This window comes from Scophthalmus maximus, chromosome 15 (genome assembly GCF_022379125.1).
Source record: "Scophthalmus maximus strain ysfricsl-2021 chromosome 15, ASM2237912v1, whole genome shotgun sequence".
NCBI lineage: Eukaryota > Metazoa > Chordata > Actinopteri > Pleuronectiformes > Scophthalmidae > Scophthalmus > Scophthalmus maximus.
The window spans coordinates 15,347,953-15,368,454 of NC_061529.1; the positions used below are offsets into that span (position 1 = coordinate 15,347,953).

Consider the following 20,502-nt stretch of genomic DNA (forward strand, 5'->3'; position numbering starts at 1 on the left):
TCAAACTAATCTATAGGATTAAAGTACATAATATCAGAAAATGGCCATTGTGAGTGAAATGTAGTCTGATCCTAGATTAACATTAGAATTACTCATATTACTAATATGTTTCAAGCATTTGAATGTTTCTGGACGACGTGTTTTGATTGAGCAATTTAACATTCATAGGTATTTTAATCTATAACAAAGAATTCACTATGGTCCATGTGTGTAATGTAAAAGTGTGGCAACTACAACTGTCAAATACATGAAGTGGTATGGAATGATATGTCTCATATGCAATGAAAATATGACAGTAATGACACAACATTATAAAACAATGAAAACAATAAAGGTAAATATATCATTTGAACACATAAATGTATTTCTGAGTGCAGAGCCCTCACCAGCGCACTGTGTTGGTGCAGGCCGCCACCTAGTGGCCGCGTATCAGATTGCAGGCGCGGCCGCCGCTGCGCCCCCCGCAGTGTACAAAAGTTTTACCAGCAGAAATATGTGACACATCTCAGCGTTGCTGTCGCTCAGGAAACGTGCACTTCCGTTTTCGGTCACTTGGCCCCCACCCCCCACCCCCCATCACCAGATCGGTCACATTTGTGCTCGGCGTTTGAAAAGCTGTAGAGCTGCATTATGTGGCAGGAGAAATTGAATCTATTTATAGGCTCCTTATCGTCGAGCAAACAGAGCCCGGCTACAGTGCTTCACCCGGCCAGCGGTGCAGAGGAGGAGGCCTGTTGCTTTCCTTTTCTCCAGGGCAGGGGCGAGCAGGCGATTTCAATTCGACGGCTCCATCTGCAGTGAAGAGTTCAGGTTTTTGTCTTTGTTTTTGTTTCGTTTTGTGTGTTTTTGTATTATCCCCCGCCCCCCACGAGGAGCTGATGGAGTTTTCGGAGCACATCAAGACCGCCAACGTGGAGGACGCAGTGCTCCGACAGCCCCTGCACCCGCCGAGCAGAGGCACCCTGTGCGTCACCGGCCACCACCTGCTCTTCTCGGACAGAGAGGAGGGGGGCTGCGGGCAGGTCCTACTGCTCCTCAGGAACATCGATGCCACCGACAAAAGGTGAGGCAGGAGCGAGGGATGGCGAGAGAGGGAGTGGGTGGCCCACAATGCATCTTATCATCTTACATCTGATCGATGAGGATGAGGAAAGTAGAGAAGATAGTCATTTGTTTCCAAATCCCCCCCCCCCAAAAAAGCAGGACCCTAGACCAGAATTAATATTGTGTATCGTAGTTAATCTCTTAGTGAGGGATTTGAGGATCTTTTTTAAAACTTTATTCTGGAAAGGGTTACAGGTTACAAACCTGGTCAAACAACCAACAATCACAAGCCAATGCCGATTTGCCCTATATTCTTTGCCATTGAATCACCCACTACGTGCAGTAACTCATGTATCACCACATTCTTCCTAAAATCTTTTCAACCACAGTGTGGAAAACCTTTGGGGCTATTCCGGCCTCTTCTCTAATGCAGGCCGCAGTGACAGGTTGGACAACGTCTGTGTTGCCGTGTGTCCTCTCTCTGCTCTGCTCTTCTCCCTGCCCACAGTGCTGCAGAAGGAAGTTTCACCTACGAGATTGCAGCAACTCCCCTGTCGCCCTCCGCACACTCGTGCTGTGGGTTGCTTGCTTCTGACAGTGTTGCCGAAGCTTGAGCTTCGCTGAAACCGCTTGATACGTGTTTTTCTTTTGGGGACGGTGAACGATGCTAGAGGTTGTCAGCGAGCCGAAGCCCCCTCCTTCCTTTTCTGCTGCAAGTCAAACTTTCTGCTCTGCTCAATTTCAAAATGTGGGTTCGTTGAGGGGTTGAGGTGGACGTGGGGGTTTTGTTTCCATCGTTTTCCGAGTTTCAGTGGTGCGTGTGTTTTTCTGTGTGTGTAGGATATCTGCATCTTCTGGGACGATTACCATCAAGTGCAAAGATCTGCGTGTGCTCCAGCTTGACATCCCAGGCATGGAGCAGTGCCTCAACATTGCACACTCTATCGAGGTATAATATAATATTCACATAGTCCCACTGAGCTGTGAAACGTATATGGCACAAAACGGATGAGGAAATCACTATCTCTTTTTCTGTCTCATGGTGGGATCTCACATTCTTCCAATTAAACACATCACGTTGTCTTCCTCTCTCACTCTCCGTAGACCCTGTCCTCGCTGGACCGCGTGCCAGAGATGTACCCGTTCTTTTACAGACCTTCGGATCTCAGCCTGCAGGACCCGTGGGGTCTCTCATCCCCGGAAAAGCACTACAGTCAAATGGAGGAGCTCGTAAGCGACACACGGAACTCTGTACACAAATAATCATTGCTGACGCCGTGTGAAGTAATGTAATCCCACATGCGTAAAGAATATACACACACACGCGTTTCACAGGCAACCTTTCCCAACAATGGCCCAGCAGCCACATGACAGGAAAATGCCAGGGAAACAATGAATGTAGGAGGGTCAAGATTCAGGATATCCCCGTTGCTTAGCTTTCATTTGTTTTCCCTTAATTGCATAATGTAGATCTGCACACGGCTTGGATTCACAGTTAACAGACAGACATCTTCCTCTGGGATTAGCACGTTGCACTGGGGGGGGGGGGGTCCTGAATGCAACATTGTTGCGTCGTGTGTGTTGTTGCCACGAGAACATGGGAGACATCTGCACTCACTTCAGTTACAAGAATCTGATTGGATCTCTCATGTCTTTTTTGTCACTTCCAAAAGAGTTGAGCTACTCTGTGCAGTTGGCCACTGCAAGTTGTAAACTGCAATTGTATTGTGTGCTTAAGATTTGTTTAAAAGAAGAGTTTAAAAGACGACACACTGTGGTTCCATGATGGTCAAGTGAGGGACTCGCCGTCATCAATGTGTCAGAGACTGTAGAAGGTCACTGCACCCTGCAAATAAGGGAATTTCATTACATTTTGAATTTTTTCATTTCATCAAGCTCTACCTTTAGGTACAAGGTTGCATTTCAGAACAGCCTCCCATGTTGTATTTTGGCAGGTCATACTCACACACCTCCAAACGTCAGGAGGGAAACATCAAAATGTATTTGCTGTCCTGCAGACAAGTCAGCTGTTGACTGAGAGGAGCAACAGAGGAACATGACATATGATGACGTTTTAATTCACCCACTAGCCGCAGTTATTCAATTATCCGTTAGTCATCACCTTCTCTCCGTTCGCAGCATGATAGGTGGAGACTAAGCAATGTGAACAGAGGATACTCAGTGTGTACCACCTACCCGCCAGCTGTCATCGTCCCAAAGGATATAAACGATGACATGCTGCTGAAAGTGGCCAAATTCCGACAGGGAGGACGCTTCCCTGTGCTCTGCTACTACCACAGGAAGAACGGCATGGTGAGCGTCTTTGGTGTGTTTCTCCTCCAGCCTGCATATGCAAAGCCATCCTAACCGAAGCAACACTTTTCAGGTAATCATGCGCAGCAGTCAGCCGCTGACAGGAGCCAACAGGAAGCGCTGCGGGGAGGACGAGCTCCTCCTCCAGGTTGTGATTGACGGCTCAGACAAAGGTTACATTATTGACACCCGCTCCAGTCAGCAGGCTCAGCAGGCCCGCATAACGGGTGGGGGGTTCGAGTCCAAATCGTGCTACGGCCGCTGGAAGAGACTGCACAGACAGATGGAAAGGTGTGTGAAGTGGGAGCGGAAGGGGATGCTGTTCACCAATTTTAATGACATTGATCTGTCCCATCTAATTAAAACCTCCCTCACCCCGTTTTTCTTCACACGTGTAAAACAGGGGCAAAGCCCTCCAGGAGAGTCTGATCAAGCTGGTGGAGGCCTGTGGTGACGAGTCCCACAATGTGGACCGCTGGCTCAGTAAGCTGGAGAATTCAAAGTGGCTGTCCCACGTCCAGACGGCTCTGTCAACTGCAGGCCTGCTGGCCGAGTGTGTGGAGAGGTAGGATCCAACACCGCTGGATTAGAGTGTGCACTTATCTCGTGTTCATATAACCACGATGTGATTCGTCCTTTCTGTGAAGAACTTTTTTTATCTAAGTAAATTTTTACAGGAGGATAGTAAAATCCACAATTAATAAAGCATGAATAATATAATTGTATGATGTAAATCATTCAACACATTAGTAGAATGAATTTAGCATGCAAGTTGCAACACATGTATCAGCTTTATCACTTATTTAATGACGAAAACACACTTTTGGGACATTACGGCACAGAGGCAAGAAGAGAATAAGATATCACAGAGAACAAAAAGAGTCGTACATGTAAATACAATGTTAAAAGACAGATGAATACCACAGTAAGCCTGGACATGTATGGAAGTATTTTTTAGGACAGCTCAACAAATGATAGGAGCTCCAACGAAGACACTAACAGAGAGGTTTCTGCAGTTGTTGTGCTTTGAAATAAATGCACGTATGCCTTCTTTAAAAATCCATACAGAGTTGCCTAACCGTGATGTGTTCGATGGTTTTGTCCAGGGACGGTCATTCAGTTCTGGTTCATGGTTCTGAAGGGACCGACTCCACTTTGCTCATCAGCACTCTGGCTCAGCTCATCATGGACCCATGCTGCCGCACACTGGAGGGCTTCCTGGCTCTGCTGGAGAGGGAGTGGGTACAGGTGTGTGTGTGAGTGTGTGTCTGTGTGTGTGTGTGTGTGTGTGTGTGTGTGTGTGTGAAGATTAGAAAGGTTCTATATTATAGTTTTTTGGAAAGACCTGTTGGAACAAAATGTTTGAAGAGTGGGATTCAGAAACAACAAGAGCACTCAGAGAGCGCAGACCTCCGCCAAGGCTGAGCAATCCCTCCCACCTATATGCTGTTTCATAGAATTCCTGATCCAGATCCGAATCTTGATCCCTCCCAAAATGTAATCATTTGTTACGATGCCCAGGACCTATCTTTGGTGAATATCTTCTTGCAAATCCATCCATAACATTCTGAGTAATGCTGCTAACAAACATATGCACGAACCAAACACGGACACAATGTATCCAGACAATCCGAACCAATCACAAAACCTCCTTGGTGGAATTTGGATGAACAGGCGTTGTTGAAATAGATGCTAAAAAAGTGTACAAATTGATCAATTCGGTCAGAGATCACAACTAAGTTATTTGTACAATAATCATGAGAGAGTAATGAGGTCCCGGCTAAAGAGTGCAAGAATGTTGCAATAACTGAAAAGAAAGTGACAAAACATATTAAAAGAAATGCCCAACTGTTTGTTTCCTCTCTCAGGCGGGACACCCGTTCCAGCAGCGATGTGCGCACTCGGCCTACTCCCATGCTCGTCTCCAGCAGGAGTCGCCGCTCTTCCTGCTGCTGCTGGATTGTGTGTGGCAGCTGTGGCGTCAGTTCCCTTTGGCGCTGGGCTTTTCGGAGGCGCTCCTCCTGAGGCTGGCCACCGAGGCCTACGTCTCCGACTACGGCACCTTCCTGTGCAACAGCGATCAGGAGAGGTCGGTGGTCACACTTGTCCACGCGTCGGGAAATAACGTCTGACGCAAAAAAAAAACCCTTCTGTGTCATACCAAGCTTCCTCTTCACACGCTGTCATCGTGTTACCTCATTCTGGTGTCTTTTTCTCCTCACGTCAGGTGTTCTCTACAAGTGAAGGAGAAGACTCACTGTTTGTTCCGGGCCCTGCTGAGGCCCAAGGAGAGAGAGCATTACTCCAACCCCCTGTACGAGCACACTGAGCTGGCAATCTGGCCCTCGGTGCACCCTCAGTCCCTGCAGCTCTGGAGAGGTGAGCTTTGATTGACAGATGTATTCAAACCTGATCTTGATGTGCTTTTTCAACTGTGGGTTAGCATCACTAGTGAAACTGAATATTGTAGCATCTTATAGTGCCCTCCCCGGTGCTGTAGGCATGTGTGTTGCTAACTTCTTGGTGGTGACTCATGCCCATGTCTGATCCTCAGGCTTTTTTCTGAGGTGGACCCAACAGGCTCGGCACCTCGAAGAGGCTCAGGAGGAAATAAGAAACATGGTCATTGAGTGGGGGAGGCTGGCGCTCAGCTGATAAATGTTCTGACGTATTGATATGTGGAGATGGTCAGTCTGGACATGATGAACATTTTGAATAAGGGTGAATGATACAATGCACAATGTTTCTGTTTTTAATTCTTACATAAAACTTGTTTTAGAAAAAAAGTGTTCCTTGAATTTCACAACACATTGCACTCCTTTAATGGCTTTGGGAGTGTTATAGTTTCTCTAACCATAGCCTGTGTTTTGCATGATTCCACTGGGGTAATTATTTTTTCCAACATATATTCTCTCATAAATTTTATCCATAGAGGACGGCTATACTGTATAAATGAATGACACACCTCCTGTTAAGCTCAGCTGAACACTCTTTTACAATGCAAATCCCTTTGCACAGCAAGTCAGCATGTTTGCACACATGGAGCTTTGCAAGCCCGAGACCATGGTCCCGCTCAGTCAAGAGCCCCCAGCCCTGGTGATTACACAAGGTGGACGAGAACCACATAGCCCAGCATGACTCTCTACACCTGCTTATTTATCCAGTGGTTACTGGGTAAACTGAAAGGGTGACCGACTGAATGGTAATACTTTAGTTCTAACACTTAAATGCCTAAAAAACTGCCTCATCAGCACTTATTTTGTATTTTAGTTTAGTTAAATAGTTTGGGTTTTACTGCATCTGCTGGTCTGGGATCGAGACCCATCTGGTCTGGGATTTCTGATTTCGTCAGCTCACAGGTAATGTATATTTTATTGTTCCACTCCATGTCAAATAAGTGTCTAATGTTATTTTAAGATATCAAGCGTTTGTGTGATCAGTACAATAAGATTAAGTTGCCCTTTTTCTAGAGAATGCAGCCAGGTGTGCATGTCTGTCTGCCCACTGCGGCCGTGCTGGGCCTGTATTGCAGGGGTTGCCTCAGCAGGGCGCAGAGTTTGCCCTGTGGCGGCCTCAGCTCTCTCCACAGGCAGATGAGCAGGTGGACTGGCCGGGAGACCTGCAGCCCCCCACCTCCTCAGGAACACCCTCGTGTCCTCATCACAGGTGATACAAATAACACTGTCAGTGGCAAATAACTGCTGCTTCCGTCTAAAATGTATTTATTCAGGGAAAAGATGGACTTTTCCCCTCAGCTACCCAAACGCTGGGTCCGTTGATGCTGCCATTGTTTTTTCTACCAATTTCCCCGTGCGGCCACTGCTTTGCACTGTCTGGCCACAGAGCAGTTACAATAGGGGTAGAAGGCCTTGCTCAAAGGTCGCCGTTTAAGGGAGCGGAGAGCGGCACGGAACACTTCCGAAAAGATCCTCGGTTTCAAATGACAAGAAATGTAGGTAAGGTGTCATATCATTGTGGCATGAGTGGGACTCTACAGACACGACACATGCTGTCACTTTTTTGCTTTTCGAGTTGTTTTCACTGGCCACCAGCAACAGGACCCCATTTAGACTCATCACAATAGAGTGCATCATGCAGATAGTGCTAGTGGCATAAAAGAGCTGGTGAGTGACTGTGTGGAGAATAATAGCCTGCTGCAACTTTTTGTCCCATGATAAAGCTTTGGAACAAATGAATGCCCCCCCCCAGCTAAAGCACTGTGCACCGAAAAAAAACATTGATGTAATTTTCATAACACTGTCCAGACATTTTATTTTTCTGCACTGATAGAATGTTCAATTTGTCTCTGTATACAGGTGGCCTTGGGCAGTTAGGTGTGGGGCTTGCACAATTGCTGAGGTGAGATATTTTTTGAAATTCCTCACTCAAGGTTTGTGAAAGTTTGAAATTTGAATGTCACCATATCTATGTTAATGTCTAGAAAACTGTACGGAAGAGAGAATGTCATCCTCTCCGACATCAAGAAGCCTCCACCTCATGTTTTCACCAGTGGTATGCAAAAACAAATTCAATTTTTGTGACTTTTTGTGTCCTGTTTTCACATTTTTCCTCAATTGGCCCTTTTTCAATGATCTCCCCGCCTCCCTCTCTTGTCCCCTCAGGTCCATTTGTATACGCCGATGTCTTGGATTACAAGAACCTCAGAGAGCTGATTGTAAATAATCGTATCACTTGGCTGATCCACTACAGCGCTCTGCTCAGCGCTGTGGGTGAGGCGAATGTGGCTTTGGCACGCAAGATCAACATCACAGGTCTACTGAATTGCACACAGCATTTACTGGTGCCACCTTTTTTTTTTTTTAGGGATTGTTGTGTTTTAAACTCCACTCTGGGTGTTCTGCTGTGCATTCAGGCCTTCATAACGTGCTGGACCTGGCCCTGGAGAACTGTCTGCGCCTGTTTGTCCCCAGCACCGTTGGAGCTTTTGGTCCCTCTTCTCCACGTGACCCGGCCCCAGACCTCTGTATCCAACGACCTCGAACCATTTACGGCGTGTCCAAAGTGCATGGAGAACTGATGGGGGAGGTGAAATTGTTTTCAAGGCCACACACACATATACAGAGACACCTACGATGACATGATTTCAAGATCTCAAACCTGCTTCTCTTTCTTCAGTATCTCCATCATAAATATGGCCTTGACTTCCGCTGCCTACGTTACCCAGGTGTGATATCGGTCAACAGCTCTCCTGGAGGAGGAACAACAGGTAATACTTAACTTAACAACTACAAATATACAGCACAATCATCCCTCATGGACTTAACACTCCGGCCCCCTGTCTTCACAGACTATGCCGTTCAGATCTTCCACGATGCTCTCAGCACGGGTCACCACGAGTGCTACCTACGACCCGACACCCGTCTTCCCATGATGCACATCTCCGACTGCCACCGCGCCACGGTAGAGTTCATGCAGACTCCAGAGAGCCAGCTGTCCCTGCGCACCTACAACATCGGCGCCATGAGTTTCACTCCAGCGGAGGTGGCCCAAGAGATTCGCAAGCATCTCCCCAACCTGAAGGTCACCTACAACCCCGACTCTGTCCGCCAGACCATCGGTATTACGAGTGCGATGATAGCTTTGTAATGTTTTGAGTCAGTTAGACATGTAGAATGTGTGGCAAAATGGGGGACTAACTAACTAACAAATTCAGCTACATGTAGAGATTATATATTGATTGAAGCTAACAAATGACAGGTTTTTCATGCTAGAATTGAAACTCGACTGGTGATTTCCTCACTCGCTCACCGTTGCCTTGTTGAAGCGTTGGACATTGTAAGGAAAAAAGCATCATCTGTAAGATCTTTTGGGCGATTTCTTGGATGAACCTGAAAGCAATGACATTTGATCTTTTACTGTTTTGAAATTAAATGTGGATTATTTCTGTCCTCAAATTAAAACTGATGCGATGACGGTAATGTGGGAATCTTTGTCACTTTGCAGCAGACAGCTGGCCAGTGAGGTTTGATGACAGCAATGCCCGGAGGGACTGGGGCTGGGCGCCAGCCTTTGCGCTTGAAGAGCTGGTGTCAGACATGTTGCATTTGATTCGAGACAAGCGGACCAATGAGGGTTTGCCAGTCAGCTAGCAAAACCTGCTCAACAAAGATCGACCAATGCCCCACCCCGGACTTTTCTTCAGCCTGCATCTACCAACAACTACAATCAACCACTGTCCTGTGTTACTCTGGCACATTATAATAATGAGTAAATAAGTCAGAACCTCTCACTATACAGTGGACAGTGAGACGTTGCGCACACAAGCACACACGTTTCAGTCTTTGTTGTTTTTAATTGTTCTCCTGGTATAAGCATCACTCAGGTGCAACAGAAAAGTATTATTTGTTAAGCTTTAGATAATTTCAAACGTCATATTTATCCCATGCGTGGACACAACAGTCTGTTACAATGTTTACAAATATGGACTAGATGCATATTTAAAGTAACAAACCTGTTTTACACTTTGCTTCCTAACTAATAAGTCTTTAATGATTTAGTCTATCAAGTGGGAATCACACAGTGTACACGACCCCACTACTCTTGCTGTGGCATCTAACTGGAAGCCTTCGTTTGACTTTTTTTGCCCAGCAGTGTGATTTTTGGTGATGACGAAGTACCAATAACCAATGAATCCTTACTTACTTACTGTAGATTACTTTTGGAAAACAATGTCTAAAATGCGGTGTTGTTTGTATCGGACCTTGAATAATAAAAATGTCATTCAGCCAAACAGCAGTGGTCATCATATCGTGCTCAACTTCGGGTATTCCTTATTTGGGTGCAATTTTGCGGTACTAGTACACATATATTTACATTTTAAGCTATTCAATACTTCCACTCTTCTACATTTCAGACACCACCACCACATTTATTATGCTCTTGTAAATTCACGAAGTAGTTATGATTGTCCCCACCTTGACCGGCTACATTAAAATGCAGCCCCCACTTGAACGCACCAATGATTACAAGCCAATGACATGTGATAACTCGCAGGGGTCGTTCTGCATATCGAGTGATTTTCATTTTCGTTTTATAAATACGTGGTAATTTATTTTTGGTGTTGACAGGGGTGTACGGTCGAGGAAGTACCCTTTCGAAATGCTAATCTGTGTTATCTGATTCATAAGCAGGTGAGGATGACCCTCCTCCTCCTCCTCCCGGCTGCCATTAGAGCACATGTAGTGGCTGTCTGCTTCCTGCAGGGGCGCAACCTTCATCCGGCTCGTCACACACGTCTTTCTAATCGGCGCTTGTTATTCATTTTCTCCGATAATGGACGCGGGATTCTTCCGCGTAAGATATTTCAATTTATCTGTCCTCGTCTAGTGTCTTGCTACTAACTCGCACGCGGACGCGTTGTTTGTTCTGTGTGTTTTGCCAAACGTCTTTGGGCTCCGAGCGGTACAGTGGGAAACGTTCCGGCCAGGGCTTCGTCTATCAACTGGTCGCCCTCTTGGGTTTCGCCTATTGTCGCGTTTCGACCGGGCAACTCCCGGATTGAAGCCGCGCGTCTTGCGGACGTTGTGCTTGTTGACCTATATCTTCGCGCAGCGTCACATTTTCCCCCCACGCCATGCTCTTCCCACGCTGATGCGTAGGGGCACGCGTCTGCAGGACATAGACGAGCCAGCCTAGCTCGCTATGGCTAGCTACTCCTAATGTGCTCGCTTTGGCTAAAGATGGCGCCCGAGCCGCGCATCGTTCATGTCGCCGTGGGGCTGGTCACGACCGCAGCCCCCCTCGCGTTCGCGTGCTGCGAGTGGACCTGAACGCGAAATAAACGACGACGAGAATTTGACTTTTATTCATCCCCCCCTTCATCGTTTTCGACGTGGATGAGTGACGGACTGCTGCTGACACGAGTGTGCCGTTCGCCGTTGAGGATTATGTATGCTAGCTGTTAGCTTAGCTCACGTTAGCTCTCTGGTATCGGTAGTCCGACGGGCTTTGAAATGAATCGACATGATACCGTCCACACCTGAAGCAACGTACATGAATCTAGATCCCCAAATACAAGGCCACGTGGTGGCACAAGTAGCGCAGCGTTTGCCAACGTCCAGTTTAACCGTGTGATTAGCTCTGGTCGCCGGGTGCGCCGGTCTGGTGTAGTGAAACGCGCAGCATGTTGATTTGCGTTGCACTGCAAACAAAACCAACCAACTAACTAACAACTGCTGTTGTCTGTTCCTCAGGGCACAAGTGCGGAGCAGGACAATCGTTTCAGCAACAAGCACAAGAAACTGCTGAAGCAGCTGAAATTCGCAGAATGTCTGGACAAGAAGGTATTACGATCATTTTACACGTGCTCGTACGTGTCCCCAACAGATGGTTGTTTTCAAAGAACGTCACGACGGGCGCGATCTGTGCATGTGCAGCCAGTGAAGCCTGTGGAGACTGTAGATCGGTTGAAACTGTGGATCACACATTTCCCAGTTGGACCTTGTGGCATCAAGTCAGTGCTTTGGTCAGTGACTGTCTTCATTAACTGGGTGCCTGCGGTTCATTGTGTCGCCCTCAGGTGGACATGACCAAAGTGAACCTGGAAGTCATCAAACCTTGGATTACCCAGCGCGTGACAGAGATTCTGGGGTTCGAGGATGACGTCGTCATAGAGTTCATATTTAACCAGCTCGAGGAAAAGGTAACATCCATACTTGTGTTTTTTTTTGTTTGTTTTTTTGTTTCAAAACTGTCATAAATTTCAGTCAGTTAAAAAGGGATATAATCAAATATTTGCACATCCTAGTCAAATTGAAAGTGAATGGGTACAGTAACAATTGGTATCAAACTCATATATGATGACATAACCATGTTTTGCTGTTAAGTGCCTTCATTCAGCAGTCTTCTAATGATGATGTGATTTATGATTTAAAAGGCCTGAACCAATATGGATGTTATACCTTGCATCAGAAGTATAGCACCAACACCTAATTAGCTCTCTCCTGAGCCCAAAGTCACTGAGCCCAACTCTCCCTTCATGATGCAGTGTGTGGTTTGAGGTGAGTTATATGCAGGGGTCACCTATGTCATGTCAGTCAAAGAAAAACCTGAACAATGCCATTTATCATTTTCTCCGTAGCTATTTGCAGTGCATCATTAAACTTCCCAGATCCCTTAAAATATTACTGCAATTATAATCGGGAAGGGTTAAGAATGTGCCACAGCCTTTTGTTTAGAGAAATGGATCTGAATTTAAGCGTGTCTTAACACCAAGCTGGAATACATTGTTCAATTGAAAGTTTCAAGTCTTTGGCACCTATATTTTGTGAGATCTGTTTTTTTTTTTTATCATTTTTATCCTCACCTAACAGTGATGTGAAGGTCTCATGAAAAAACCCCGGGTTTATCTCTGCATCACTGTATCCAGTTGAGAACTTAAACCACTGGAGGTCAGCAAAAACAATATTCTTTAGCTGATTTTGAGTTATTGTTTAACAAGACTGTTAAAACCTCTGGCCGCACACATCTTTGTTGCTCGTGGCCAAATGTGTAACAGACTTTAGATCTTTAGCCACAAGGAACAATACTTTCTCGCTTGGTATTAAGTTACATTTAAAAAAACAGTTCTGCAGTGGTCATGTTTTTGACCTTATTAAAACCCCTTGTCAGTAGAACTGTAATGCTGAACCTGACTGATCTTATGTATTTCATTTTGAAGTAAGTATGTTCAAAATCCTATAGGCAAAGGCTAATTTAAAAAAAAAAAATAGACTGACATCAAAGCCTTTTTTTATCAAACTGCCCAACTGATGTTAAATCATTTGGGATATCTGGGTAATGGGTAATTTACTTGCTTATGAAAGTATGATTAACTTATTTGAGGGAGATACAACCCAAGTAATTTACATATGGTATCATCCATTTCTATGCTAGTTTTGGCATATATGCGTACAAGCCTTGTTAATAACTTTCATTCTCCAGCGATACTAATGTATTTAGTATATAATGTTATATGTGACACCAACATTTCACATAAAAATATTATTTAAGAAATAATTTTGCCTTTTTGCTTGTCATAGCTCTGTGTGGGTGGGTTGGACTGTTGAAGCTAAGTTTAAGGGGCACTGTTTCATAATGGTAAGAATGGGTAATTGATTTGAGATTAAGATATCTCGCAATTTTTTTTCTAATAACCAGTTGTTGAAATGAGACTTTTGTGTAACTGTTTACTCATTATTGCTTGTTCGTCTCTTGCAATTTAGATAAATGATATAACATTAAGCTCATGGTGGTTGAGTCTCAAGCAGTAGGGAGGCGGAAGCAAGCCATGGGAGCTCCGTGCCCACTGATCCCACGGGACTCACTGAAGACACCGGAACTGTACTTGCAGTGTTGGGTTTAAATGCACTCTGTATTGTGGCTATTTGTTAAACTGAAGTGTAGACTGTGGGGAGACTGGAAAAACAGCAGGTGGGTAGGTTCACAAATGTAAAGTAGTGGGAATAGCACTGAGGAAACCAAATATTTAAGTATCCTTTTATGATATGGTATTATTTATATGCTAGATAATGTGTCGGGGGGGGGGTCAGAACTGTTCATAACAGCATTATTGCATGCAGTTTTTATATGACTATACATGTCTTCCCTCAGCTAGCTCGCATTCTCAGTTTGAGTTTGTGTGTAAGATTTAAATCAATCACACTTGTATCTTGTCCAGTATTGGACCCAGGGACATATTAATATTCTAGTCAGTATCTAACATGTTTTGAGTATGGTAAACTATATAATCACTGGTATAGTTAAGTGAGGAGTAGAAGGTGTGAAGCTCAATTTGTGGGATCCTACCTCCCCTTTATTTGTGCCTTCCACCATTTCAATGGCTATATGGTCTTTTCTCTCCCCCCTCGTGTGTGTGTTGCAGCACCCAGATAGCAAGATGATGCAGATCAACCTGACGGGCTTCCTGAATGGGAAGAATGCTCGGGAGTTCATGAGGGACCTGTGGCCACTGCTGTTGAGTGCCCAGGAGAACATTGCCGGTATCCCATCTGCTTTTCTGGAACAAAAGAAGGAGGAAATTAAACAGAGACAGGTGAGTGTCTCCCAGAGGAAGACAATAGATCTGTGCTGGCTGATGTATGTAGGAGGGTCCAGTAACCTCAGCAGATAAAGACGATGTTGCAAAGAAGATTTGTCAAAGTTAAACTTAAACTGCTTTAATCACAGGGTGAATAAATAGTCCTAACCAGAGACAATAAACATTAACGTAGTGGTTGACACCAAAGGTTATTGTATATGAACACTGCAGAATAGAAAATATGTTGTTGGTGAAAGTAGCAATGTGTTTGACCCCCATTGTTCAATTTTTTATTTCTTGAAAGATCGAACAGGAGAAGCTAGCTTCTTTGAAGAAGGTGGATGAGGATAAGAAGGAAAAGGAGAAGGACGCCAGAGAGAGGGCTCAGTCAAAGAGTCCACGGAGGTAAGAAGAAAAGGTTTCAATATTGAGATTAGTCGACAGAAGTTGGATTTGTTTATTACAGAAAACTTAAAAAAAATGTCTCTGTCCAGGCGAAAGACAAGGTCGCCATCACCACGGCGAAGGTCACCAGTGAAGCGCGAAAGAAAACGCAGCCCTTCACGATCCCCAAGGCGTAAACCCAGTCCAGTTGGTGGCAGCTCACCTCCTCCACCCCTGATGCAGCTTCCCACGAAACCGTTGGAGCAGATTGTAGAGCTGGATACATCAACAGGACCCATGCCAGAACCAGTGGCCCAAGAAGCTTCTTCCACCTGGTACGTGGAAACATTTTAAATGTAGTCTTGATCCAATTTTTGCAGTTATTTGTTCTTAAAGTTTGTGTTTTGCATTTTAGTTTTGTTAGTTGCTTGAGTCACTCTTGAGTCAAATTTATGGGATTCATTGTTGGTTATACAGGGCAATATAATTTAGTTTTTTTTTGGTTACTGTAAAGACCCAACATGGAGAATGTAACTAAACCTTGTGTCTCCTGTCTGTAGTGACACAGTTGTGGAGGTGGTGAAAGCGGACTCTGTGACAGAAGTCAAAGAACCCTCCCCAGAGAAAATTCCGAAAAAAGAGGAAAGACCCAGGTCTCGGGAAAGGGAGAAGGAAAGCAGGAGGGAAAGACCTCACCACCGCTCCCGATCTCATTCCCGCTCTCGCAGACGACGCTCCCGTTCTAGGTAATTTCTGACATCTATGGGATTATATTTAAATAATGTCGTCTGAATGATTTTTTTTTGCGTAAAATCAAGGACATCAAAGTTCTCAATTTGCCCTCGTTACCCTTTCAGATCTTATTCCCCTCGCAGAAGGCAGAGTCCCAGGAGGAGGATGTCTCCTCGTCGAAGGAGCCCCCCTCGACGTGGTCCCACCAACTCTAGACACAGACACAGACGTTCCCCAGTCCGCAGGTCAGTGTGATGGTGGTTAAACAGTTTTGTGTCATAGCTTTCGATTGTGATCTCTTCCCGTTTGCTATTTTAGCTAACTATTGGCATGTGTATATACTTTATCCTAGCCGTGCGGGTTTATTTTTCTCTCAATATGGTTGCTTTTTGTGTCCTGCAGGAGGCGCTCTCGCTCTGCTTCATCCTCTGGCAGCAGCTCCTCGGGCTCTGGCTCACCGAAAAAAGCGATGAAAAGAATATCTGGCACACCGCCCCGAAAGCAGGTGCAACCTCGGGACACTTCCATTAGCCCTGCAGGGAAGGAGAGACGGTCGCCATCTCCCAGGGCAAGAAGAGGCCGGGGCTCAGCCTCCCCACCCAGATCATCTGGTATGATCTTTATAATCCTTACACTGTTCTTAATCGTTACATATTTGTCTCGAACAGACAGGCACATGACTATTTTGGATGCATGACTCCTGCCAGTTCATAGAAATTGGATTTCATTTTCAACACTTGTGTTGCCTAAATCATACAAAGAGACAAATCACCAGCCATTATGATAAGAGGAGTATGCTGATTTTATGTTATATTCTTGGTGCCTTCTTTTTCAGCTTTAAAACGAAAACCAGGAGCAAGGGGTGATTCTCCATCCGATAACATCAAGCCCAGACATTCAGACAGGTCGGAGTCTGGTAAGCGATAAATTATGTCTACTTAAAGAATAACGATGGCGCCATAATTTCACCTCATGTCTCACAAACTGAGGTGAGCAGTCATATGGAGTTCCCAGCCAGGTCTGCTTGTCAGGAATGGACACTGCGCTTGTGTTTGCCCTGGTTTTTAAGCGGGAGGGACATGATGTGGATGCTAACCTGTTCTTTGTCATTGCAACTTAGCCCTGGCTTAAGTTTACTTACCATACATTGTGTATGCAGTATGTCCCATTCAAATTTTAATCTTTGTGCCAACAAGATGGAAAGAATTATTTATGAATATATTTCTGTTAGTTTTTGTGCAGAAAACCTGTGATGACATTTCCACAGACTTGAATCCTATTTAAATCTCAAAAATTGCACGTTTTACCTTTGGCATTTACTATTTTTTTGGGATATTGTCAAGTGGAAACTAAAGTAAGTCAAGTAGAAATTTCAGTAAATCTATGCCCAATTACCTCATAACTGTGCTCTCATTTAACATGCTCAGATCGTTCTGTGATAATCATGTATTGATCCCAGCTAATTTATCACGACAGATTAAACCAAACAATTTATATCAACACACCGGAAATAATTAGTGTAATTATATGGTCATTTTGCACTATCCAGTGTTGAAACCAAATGAAAACTCAAAAAACATTTTTTGGGGTATTATTTGTAACTTTTCCATGGTAGTCTGTTTCACTGGTTTTGTTAACACTGATGGGACACTCAATGCTCTACATTTCAGAAGAGGATAAAAATGAGAAAGGGGCAACAGCAGATTCGGTGCAGCAGCGACGTCAATATCGCAGACAGAATCGACAGTCGTCTTCAGGTTAAAAGCGTTTTTATCCCCGTTCTTTCCTCCTCTCCTCTCCCATCCCCCCTCTCTCTAACCAAGTTTTTGTCCATGTCATCTTGCACTCATCGTCTCATGGACTTTTGAAGCTGTGTCCTAACACCCCAACCTTGGTGTCTTTTCCTCAGCGCATACAGTTAAGGCTACACCAGTGCAGTTGCTGATGCTCCCTGTCACTGTGGTTTCAGATACAGGGTCCTCCTCCTCAGAAGATGAAGGGCCAAAGAGGCCAACTGCGGGGCCGGGGGCCAGAAATGGTGAAGTCAGGAGGAGACGAAGCCGTACGCCATCTCCAAGGAGACGACACAGGGATCCATCTCCAAGGTCAGACTCTAAGTACAGTATTTGCTCATTATCTGAATGATTAGACTCATAATATCAAAGTTGATTGTGTTATGCAAATGTTATTCTTATGTTATTTTTTTCAACCCTCCAGGAAAAGGCGCTCTCCATCTCCTGGACGGAGACGTCGCACTCCTTCTCCCCCTCGTCGTCGCTCTCCTTCTCCCCCTCGTCGTCGCAGATCTCCCTCTCCTCCTAGACGAAGGTACAGGAGTGGTCACTTTATTTCTAGAGCTGTCATTTTGATTTGATAATTGACAGTTCAGAAAAGATTTGACTGTGGTTATTGGTACAGGTCTCCTTCTCCACCTCCTCGTCGACGATCTCCATCCCCGAGACGATATTCTCCCCCTATCCAGCGTCGCTACAGCCCCTCACCTTTGCCTCCACCGAAGAGGAAGATGTCAAGCTCTCCTGCAAAGCGCTCATCCCCAGGGGCCAAGCGGCGTCCCTCCAGGTCCCCAAAGCGCAGAAGTTCTCCTCCTCAAAGGAGGCGCACTCCTCCCACCTCATCACCGCCCAGACACAGGAGGAGCCCCATGTTGCCTTCTGGCTGGCAAAGCAGGGATACCCGATCCCCTGCCAACCGCCGGTCCCCATCCCCTTTAAACCGCGGTCGCGCTGTTAGGGGTTCCACCAGTCCCCGGGGACGTTTTGAAACATCAAGCTTATCTCCATCCAACCAGCGGAGACAGCAGTCCCCTTTACACAGTGGCAAACCCTTCCGCAGGGTGTCCCGCACCCCAGAGCCACGCAGCAACCAGAGGTAAACCAGGAGCAAGCGTTTATCTAACAATCATAATAGTGTACACTGGAACCCGTTTTGTGTATGCTCATGTCAGCTGCTTCTTCTCCACAGACCCTCTCCAAGCCCCCAGCCCATGAGGAGAGCGTCTTCCAGATCAAGATCTGTTTCCCCTCAACCAGCAGCTCAGAAACGTCCAGCCCCTGCATCTGCCTCCCCCTCACCGACTCGCTCTGCCAGTGGGTCCCCACCACCAGCCAAAAAGGCCAGCAGTGGTTCTGGCAGTCAGTCCCCAAGCAAGGTTGGTATATTTTCTTATTAAACTAAGGCTTATAACTTGACTGTTATCAGTTTTTTTTTAATGCAGCTAATAAAATCAGGATTATGTTAGGCAACACAATCTTGTTAATCAGCATGACCTCAGTACTTTGTATGTTTTTCTTCAATGTTTTGAACTCTGCAATGATAAATATGCAACATCACCCAGTCTCCTAAACACTATTAACGAACTTGAAAACTGAGTCCTTTAATGCATCTTGAGCAAGAAAAAATGACTTTCAGATAATTTTTTAGATAGATACTTTTGTGGCATAATCCCTCCATGGCAAAGTGATGTTCACAATATCATTCTCGCCATGTTGTTCATGGTGTCATTAGGTAGCGCTTCATAATATCGTCCTCATAATGGTCTGTTTTATTGCAGAACTCGGACGTTGACGGCAGCGGAAAGAAGAAGAAGAAGAAGAAGGAAAAGAAACACAAGAAAGAGAAAAAACATAAGAAACACAAGAAGCATAAGAAAGAGAAGAGTGTTGCCCCTGCTGGTGGAAACGGACAAGAAAACCAGGGTGTGGAGGAGGATGGAGAATCAAAAAAAGTAAAATAATGTTTCTGTGGTCTTCTGATTCCTGTTTTGTAAATGTGGAAAAAATAAAAGTAGTGGATATTGTTTGATTTGTCGTGCAGCTACGTTCTTGTATCCGGGTGGTTACTTCGAGTGATATATTTCATGCTGTTGTTTCAGGGATCAGAGAGCGAAGTGGACGACGCCTTGGACGACCTAGAGAAGCATCTAAGGGAGAAGGCCCTGCGCTCCATGAGGAAGGCCCAGCTCTCTCCACCTCAAATGTCCTGAAAACCAAGGGGCTTTGTCACTTTTTTGAATTTCCCTCTCACTCTTGATGTTCGTCATCAACCTGGGTCAGCTTTAGAATGTACAAATTGTTAATTCTCGAGTCATTTTTGTTTTCTTTCTACTGGTTTGGTACATTCTGAAGAGTGTGTTGCATTGAGAGCTTGATTTGTCAGTTTGTGTATTCTCTGAAACTGTAAAGAAGCTTGCGTTGTCCATTTTTAAATTGTTGAGCAGGGAACTGGTTTAAGCTCAGAGGTTAGCGTTGGGCAGCTTTCGGGTATTCTCCATGGCCTACACTAGACTTCATTGAGAAGTGATCGCATGTGCAGTGATTGTCTCTGATGTGCATGAACCACTGACATAACAAGAGTGTAGAGAAAAACCAACTCCCAGTAACACCCTGCTACTACTGCCTTTCAGTAGTGGAACCAGAGGCACAGCAGTGTGCCCTGTTAGAGGCTCTAACAGAATGTCTTGTCCCACTTTGTAACTCAATAGAGGTGCTTGACGTCGTCTAACCTGCTGTTATTTTCTGACTTTGAAAACCATCTTCTCTCAAGACTAAACCAGTCTGATAGGAAACGGAGTCAACTTTAATTTTCCAAATGAATCGATATGCAATTTTTTTCTGTTGACACTCATGCGCCAAGCTAACCTCTGTGGGACTGCTATGATTTGTATTTAGTAACCCTGGCTCATGTCATCTGGTCATCCTTTCAAGATTAAAACCTTTTTATAGGATTATGTGCATTTTCCTTAACGTAAAGTGCTTGACGACTCGGATCATTTCTGTTTTAATGGGGGCTCTATCAATTAACAGTATAGATTCAGATGAATGCAGGGGAAAACATGTAAAAGTAGATATAAAGGCACATTTTGACTACTGGGTCATGGTAATAACACACAGTACACCTACTTCTAATGGAGATGAACGTGTGGTGCCTACACCCTACTGACTAATTATGCACAAAATTAGTAGCTGATCAGA

The 20,502-nt window shown here is 45.0% G+C and overlaps 3 protein-coding genes across 17 annotated transcripts; all 3 read left to right on the top strand.

Moving 5' to 3' along the window:
- Positions 1–4: 4 nt before the first annotated feature.
- zgc:154055 (uncharacterized protein LOC556036 homolog) lies at positions 5–6,517 on the top strand. 5 transcript variants are annotated; one of them, XR_004785316.2, is made up of 12 exons: positions 5–1,063; positions 1,434–1,490; positions 1,885–1,993; positions 2,149–2,274; positions 3,184–3,357; positions 3,431–3,648; positions 3,761–3,922; positions 4,464–4,605; positions 5,226–5,446; positions 5,585–5,736; positions 5,912–6,078; positions 6,376–6,513. XR_004785316.2 is itself a non-coding variant. In XM_035610264.2 (12 exons), exons 1-11 carry the CDS (start codon positions 879–881, stop codon positions 6,010–6,012), a joined length of 1,647 nt encoding a protein of 548 aa, XP_035466157.1. In that variant the 5' UTR covers positions 5–878; the 3' UTR covers positions 6,013–6,044; positions 6,376–6,517. The 5 variants fall into 5 exon arrangements, 4 of the variants coding, with proteins under 4 accessions (XP_035466157.1, XP_035466158.1, XP_035466159.1 ...); XM_035610264.2 differs by having other exon boundaries at positions 5,912–6,044; positions 6,376–6,517; XM_035610265.2 differs by lacking the exons at positions 1,434–1,490; positions 6,376–6,513 and having other exon boundaries at positions 5,912–6,044.
- A 58-nt stretch (positions 6,518–6,575) lies between these two features.
- tdh2 (L-threonine dehydrogenase 2) lies at positions 6,576–10,110 on the top strand. Of its 5 annotated transcripts, XM_035610270.2 has the most exons (9): positions 6,576–6,716; positions 6,828–7,023; positions 7,674–7,716; positions 7,799–7,869; positions 7,980–8,129; positions 8,231–8,403; positions 8,494–8,584; positions 8,666–8,944; positions 9,322–10,110. In XM_035610270.2, exons 2-9 carry the CDS (start codon positions 6,831–6,833, stop codon positions 9,465–9,467), a joined length of 1,146 nt encoding a protein of 381 aa, XP_035466163.1. In that variant the 5' UTR covers positions 6,576–6,716; positions 6,828–6,830; the 3' UTR covers positions 9,468–10,110. The 5 variants fall into 5 exon arrangements, with proteins under 5 accessions (XP_035466163.1, XP_035466162.1, XP_035466164.1 ...); XM_035610269.2 differs by lacking the exon at positions 6,576–6,716 and having other exon boundaries at positions 6,824–7,023; XM_035610271.2 differs by lacking the exon at positions 6,576–6,716 and having other exon boundaries at positions 6,824–7,023; positions 8,666–8,935.
- Positions 10,111–10,523: 413 nt separating this feature from the next.
- srrm1 (serine/arginine repetitive matrix 1) lies at positions 10,524–20,255 on the top strand. 7 transcript variants are annotated; one of them, XM_035609579.2, is made up of 17 exons: positions 10,524–10,671; positions 11,571–11,660; positions 11,897–12,019; positions 14,240–14,410; positions 14,700–14,800; positions 14,890–15,114; positions 15,340–15,525; positions 15,637–15,756; positions 15,914–16,122; positions 16,347–16,427; positions 17,182–17,268; positions 17,481–17,616; positions 17,729–17,839; positions 17,930–18,400; positions 18,494–18,680; positions 19,083–19,256; positions 19,404–20,255. In XM_035609579.2, exons 1-17 carry the CDS (start codon positions 10,651–10,653, stop codon positions 19,512–19,514), a joined length of 2,604 nt encoding a protein of 867 aa, XP_035465472.1. In that variant the 5' UTR covers positions 10,524–10,650; the 3' UTR covers positions 19,515–20,255. The 7 variants fall into 7 exon arrangements, with proteins under 7 accessions (XP_035465472.1, XP_035465473.1, XP_035465474.1 ...); XM_035609580.2 differs by having other exon boundaries at positions 15,655–15,756; XM_035609582.2 differs by lacking the exon at positions 10,524–10,671 and adding an exon at positions 11,056–11,266.
- The last annotated feature ends 247 nt before the right edge of the window (positions 20,256–20,502 follow it).

What these genes read in the sequence shown, in the direction of transcription:
- zgc:154055 (XM_035610264.2), top strand. Translation starts at nt 879, where the DNA reads ATGGAGTTTTCGGAGCACATCAAGACCGCCAACGTGGAGGACGCAGTG. An exon ending in TGCAACAGCGATCAGGAGAG is followed by an intron (nt 5,447 to 5,584) that starts GTCGGTGGTCAC and finishes TCCTCACGTCAG; the next exon opens with GTGTTCTCTACAAGTGAAGG. An exon ending in GTCCCTGCAGCTCTGGAGAG is followed by an intron (nt 5,737 to 5,911) that starts GTGAGCTTTGAT and finishes TCTGATCCTCAG; the next exon opens with GCTTTTTTCTGAGGTGGACC.
- tdh2 (XM_035610270.2), top strand. Translation starts at nt 6,831, where the DNA reads ATGCAGCCAGGTGTGCATGTCTGTCTGCCCACTGCGGCCGTGCTGGGC. An exon ending in CCCTCGTGTCCTCATCACAG is followed by an intron (nt 7,024 to 7,673) that starts GTGATACAAATA and finishes CTCTGTATACAG; the next exon opens with GTGGCCTTGGGCAGTTAGGT. An exon ending in ACCTCATGTTTTCACCAGTG is followed by an intron (nt 7,870 to 7,979) that starts GTATGCAAAAAC and finishes TTGTCCCCTCAG; the next exon opens with GTCCATTTGTATACGCCGAT.
- srrm1 (XM_035609579.2), top strand. Translation starts at nt 10,651, where the DNA reads ATGGACGCGGGATTCTTCCGC. An exon ending in CAGAATGTCTGGACAAGAAG is followed by an intron (nt 11,661 to 11,896) that starts GTATTACGATCA and finishes TGTCGCCCTCAG; the next exon opens with GTGGACATGACCAAAGTGAA. An exon ending in CTCCCCACCCAGATCATCTG is followed by an intron (nt 16,123 to 16,346) that starts GTATGATCTTTA and finishes CTTCTTTTTCAG; the next exon opens with CTTTAAAACGAAAACCAGGA.